The sequence below is a fragment of the Mesoplodon bidens genome (assembly GCF_964165515.1).
Source record: "Mesoplodon bidens genome assembly, chromosome: 1".
In the NCBI taxonomy this organism is placed as follows: Eukaryota; Metazoa; Chordata; class Mammalia; order Artiodactyla; family Ziphiidae; genus Mesoplodon; species Mesoplodon bidens.
This window is the reverse complement of record NC_138176.1, coordinates 74,977,593-74,982,257: the sequence shown is the minus strand read 5'-3', so window position 1 is coordinate 74,982,257 and position 4,665 is coordinate 74,977,593. Positions and strand designations below refer to the sequence as shown.

Sequence of the window (4,665 nt, the reverse complement as noted above, 5' to 3'; positions counted from 1 at the left end):
CAGATAATCTGAGTTCCATTTTTAATTTATTTCTAGAAACCTTTGCTCTCCTGCTCCAATCTTGAATGGTTGCTTTCTAGCCGTATTTTATAATTTGTATGTTTGTTTGAGACTTGCATGCCTGACAGTGGCTTTGAATTTGTGGAGTGTTCTCAGGGGTCACTCAGTTTCTGCAGAGAAAGACCCTCAAGTCTTGTGCCTGGCTACAGGTATTTGAGGACCTGGATGGGGAAAGAGGGCTGGTGAAGGGTGTAGGTGTGTTTCTCCCATAAATATATAAACTTCCACGTAATCCACCTATTTTCGGCCCCTCAGCTCCCCGTGAGCTTTTCTGAAACTTTTCTCTCTTTAAAAAGGCTCAGAACCTTTTTGATTCATGTTCTACAAGGAATCAATCTCATGTCTGAGGATTTGTAAGAGGAAGTCACCAGGCTTTCTGAGGTCTAACTGCCTCTTGTGCAGACTTTCAAACGATTCTCTGAATTCCAGATCTGTGCCTCATACTTCCTTTCTGTAAAACCAAGTTCTTAAGCCTTTGCAGCTTGGTTCTTTCTCCTTGTTCTGAAGAAATTCTGTTCAGTTTCCTCTATTCTCCCATTTCATCAGCTTTCCATCCTCCAATACCTGTTGCTATCTCCTATCCCCTGGTGTCTTCTCCCCTGTTTTTTTAGTCTTTTAGGCCTATATATTTTAAATATTATGATTGTCATTTTAATAGGCATTCAGGAGAGAATGGGAGTGATACTCCATTCAACTTACCATATGGAATCAGAAATCCCTATTTCTATTTAAAATCCTGTGGTGGTAGTATAGTATTTTATTTCATTCATTGTGAAATTTATTTTTCAAACATAGTTTTGGCAGAAATATGTCATGAACTGAGTCATCCTACTCTGTTTTTTAAACATGGGAATTAAAATAAGTGTAGCATTATCATTCTTTGGGCTGCCTTTGAAAATTTGATTTTTAGTTGGTCACAAGTAACTTTTTATCTTTCTCTTCAAAATCTTTTCATTTCATTGGTGCCTCCTGATTAGTTAGTTATATTGACTCAAATACAACATTCCTAAGTCTCTGCAAGTATCATTCCTCCACATATTCTTCAATTCCTCTAAAATTGCATTTCTCAGGAAATTTAGACTAGTTATTATAACTTCTCTATATAATTGTATTTCTGGAGAATACAGTGGCTGATGCAAAACTGTCAAAGTCAGAACAAGACAATGATTGGGTTACCAATTCTTATACATGTTAACTCCAAAATTTTATAATGAATTTCTTTTAAAATCCCTAATTTAATACCACATATACCTGCCTTCATCTCTGGAATTGTCTGTGCATTTAGTACAGGAAGAAAGGAAAGAATAAATAATGGATAATAATGTGTTAATGAATATATACCATATTGATATAAAATAAGGTGATAATAGTTGATATATAGTATAGATAATTAATATTTAAGAAATAAACACTGAAGAAACCAAAAGCATTTCCCATACACCAACAGCTGATATAGTGGTTCTTTGGCAGTATTTCTAGCACCTTAGGGTGACAGATTGTCTCTGTATCCTATCTGTATTGAAAAACATTTGGGGTTTGAGATGCCAGAAAACTGATATTATTTATTTTCTTCACTGAATTAAGTGTTAGTAATGTATAAGCATCATCAAATTTGCTCTACTGTTCATACTTTCTGAGTTTAATTTCATGGACGATAGGCTGAAATTAGCTGTGTATATACTCAGAAAGCAATTAATACTGAAAAATTAAAATTTCAATCAATCATGGACTGGCTAATACTAGATCCTCAATTATAACCCTTACAGCAGAGCTATCTTTGAATGAAGTGGCAGCTCAATACATATTTGCTTGCTTTTTTGTTGTTGTTGTTGTTGCAATTTGTTAAGGACTTTCATATATAAAATGTTGGTAAACTATGAGGGAATTTGTGCAACCTAGGTGTACATATATCATGATAGAATTATTTTTTATTTGATACATAAAAGGTAGGAATGGATGTCCTTATTCTGGGCTGGAAAATCATTATTCTGCTAGGTGTGCTTCATACAGTCTCCAGTTAATCTAGTAAATTATCAGCTCACTCTTTATCTTCCACTTCTTCCAAATTGTGTCTCCTTTTCCAAAATTTTAGATGAGAGAAAGCTTATTGCCTAGGTAAGATGCTCTGACCTGTCATATCTGCCTCACTCTCCGCAGCCTTTCTGCTTTGTTGACCTTCCTTTAGACCTTCCAGCATAAATATCTGTTTTTTTCCAAGTCTTACTTCCTGACCATGGAGTGCAGCTTGGGAAAAATACACAAAGCTCATTGGCTCTACAACTACTTAATGATTTCCAACATTAGCTCAGTTTTATTCCCTAGATAACCTGCTTACCAACTGACCCCAAAGACTATTCCAAACTTCTGTCACTTTTATCAAGCCCACCGCTGTAGGTATACTCCCTTTACCTCTGCTCTGTCAGAGAAAATAACAACAGCAGCTGCCACTCAGTGAGCACTTATTGCCAAGTGCCTTACAACAAAACTACACAGTAGATCTTTTATTCTTTTTTTGTAGGTGAGGAAAACCTCAGAGAGGAAAAGAAACATAGTTAAGGGCACAGAGCTCATAAGCACACACAGCTCATCAGATAGCCTCTGACTCATGCCTTACTATCTTTTCCTTTGTTTTTCCCTTTATTATCTTTTAAAGTATAATATTTTACATGTACAAAAATACATAATGTATATATAAGTGTAAAGTTAAATAATAAAATAAATGTCCACAATCTCATCATCTAATTTAGGAACTAGAACACAATCAGTACTGTTGCATCTACCTATATATCCCTCTCCCACCCTCAGGCCTCTCCCATCACTCCCAGAGGCTACCACTGTTTTCAGTTTTGTATTCATTATTTCCCTGTCTATTTTAAAACTTCCTATTTCAAAATAATTTAAAACACAGAAAAGTTTAAAGACTATTACAGGGTGGTCACGGGCGCGCAGAGGCCCGGTCGCGGGCTGCTAGGCCATGCCGAGCGGAGTGTGCAGCCGGCTCGCCTCAGCGCTGCGGGGCACACGCGCACAGCCGTCTGCGGTCGCCCAGAGGTGTGTGCACGCGTCGGTGTCGCGGCCGTCCCCAAACCAGAGCGAGAGGACAAGGGAACCGCCCCGCGCCTTCGACCCAGCGCGGCTGGAGTTCCTGGTGTGCCCATTCTCCAAGAAGCCGCTCCGATATGAAGCATCGCCAAATGAATTAATTAACGAAGAGTTAGGAATAGCCTATCCAATTATTGATGGGATTCCTAATATGATACCACAGGCAGCTAGGCTGACACATCAAAATAAGAAGCAAGAAGAAATGGAGCAGCATTAGATCACACTTGAAAACGACAACACACACAACTAAATTTTCTAAATACCACCAACCTTTTAAAAAGTCAGAGTGGGGTTTCCCTGGTGGTGCAGTGGTTGAGAGTCCGCCTGCCGATGCAGGGGACACGGGTTCGTGCCCCGGTCCGGGAGGATCCCACGTGCAGCGGAGGAGCTGGGCCCGTGAGCCATGGCCGCTGAGCCTGCGCGTCCGGAGCCCGTGCTCCGCAATGGGAGGGGCCACAACAGTAAGGGGCCCGCGTACCGCAAAAAAAAAAAAAAAGTCAGAATGGCGGGTAATAAGTGGAGGAGAAGAATGTTTCTGTCTCTTCCTACGTTGACTGTCCTTATTCCATTGGTCTTGTTAGGGCTGTTATCCTCGGCCTCTGTGGAAGAAAACTTCCCACAGGGCTGCACTAGCACAACCAGCCTGTGTTTTTACAGCCTGGTCTTTCCGATTACCATACCCATTTGTGTGTTCTTCCGCCTTTGGACTTGGATGGGTATTAAACTCTTCAGGCATAATTAATACAACCAGAGCCAAGATGGTATATCCTAATGACATGCTTGAGTGTCTGTCTCTGAAAGCTCAACTACATGGAAATACTGGACACCCACTTAATTTGCAAGAAAGATGCTTTGCCTAGCTTCTGTCAGAGGTTTAGGACTATGGGAGGCTTAAGCTGCGGAGGCTTCTTTATTGTACTTTGGTTCTGCCCTTGTTTTTTGAAGGTTCTCATTTATACCTGGGGTATCAGGAGAAACATTTCAACAAAGTGTCTTGTTGGAAATTAATAGCCCCAGCCATCATCTGATGACTTTATTTCTTATCCCATTTATAATTAAAAGTTACTAATTTGAAATCTTATATGTTTATTTTACATTCAGAGTCTGGTAAAGTCACATGTTAAGGATGACTGAAATAATTCCAGAGGAGCTCTGTTGGAGTAGTTGCAGAGAAATGTATTTGAACTAATGTGGTATAAAACTGTAATAAAATGAAAACTTCCATGTATTTGCCAAAAAAAAAAGACTATTACAAAAAATTTCTGTATACCATTCACTAAATACAACAATTGTTATTATTTTACCACATTTGTTTTCTTGTTTTGTGTCTCTATGCGTATGGTTGTTGTTGTTGTTATTTCTGAACCATTTGAGAATAAGTTGTAGATATTACACCTCTTTGCCTCTAAATACTTGGGTGTATGTTTTCTAAAAACAAGGACATTCAATTATCAAAATCAGAAAATTAACACTGATGCATTACTATATTTAACCTATAGCCCA

The 4,665-nt window shown here is 38.8% G+C and overlaps 2 protein-coding genes across 2 annotated transcripts; both read left to right on the top strand.

Moving 5' to 3' along the window:
- Positions 1 to 3,012: 3,012 nt before the first annotated feature.
- LOC308615226 (protein preY, mitochondrial-like) lies at positions 3,013 to 3,417 on the top strand. Its single transcript, XM_081230445.1, has one exon. The coding sequence runs from the start codon at positions 3,035 to 3,037 to the stop codon at positions 3,377 to 3,379; it is 345 nt and encodes a 114-aa protein (XP_081086571.1). The 5' UTR covers positions 3,013 to 3,034; the 3' UTR covers positions 3,380 to 3,417.
- Positions 3,418 to 3,565: 148 nt separating this feature from the next.
- Positions 3,566 to 4,067, top strand: LOC308615228 (phosphatidylinositol N-acetylglucosaminyltransferase subunit Y-like; the record flags this gene model as incomplete). The annotated part of the gene is made up of 1 exon (XM_081230449.1): positions 3,566 to 4,067. One exon carries the CDS (start codon positions 3,566 to 3,568, stop codon positions 3,902 to 3,904), a length of 339 nt encoding a protein of 112 aa, XP_081086575.1. The 3' UTR covers positions 3,905 to 4,067.
- Positions 4,068 to 4,665: the final 598 nt, after the last annotated feature.

Excerpts from the sequence above, each read along its gene's own strand:
- LOC308615226 (XM_081230445.1), top strand. The coding sequence starts at position 3,035 with ATGCCGAGCGGAGTGTGCAGCCGGCTCGCCTCAGCGCTGCGGGGCACA.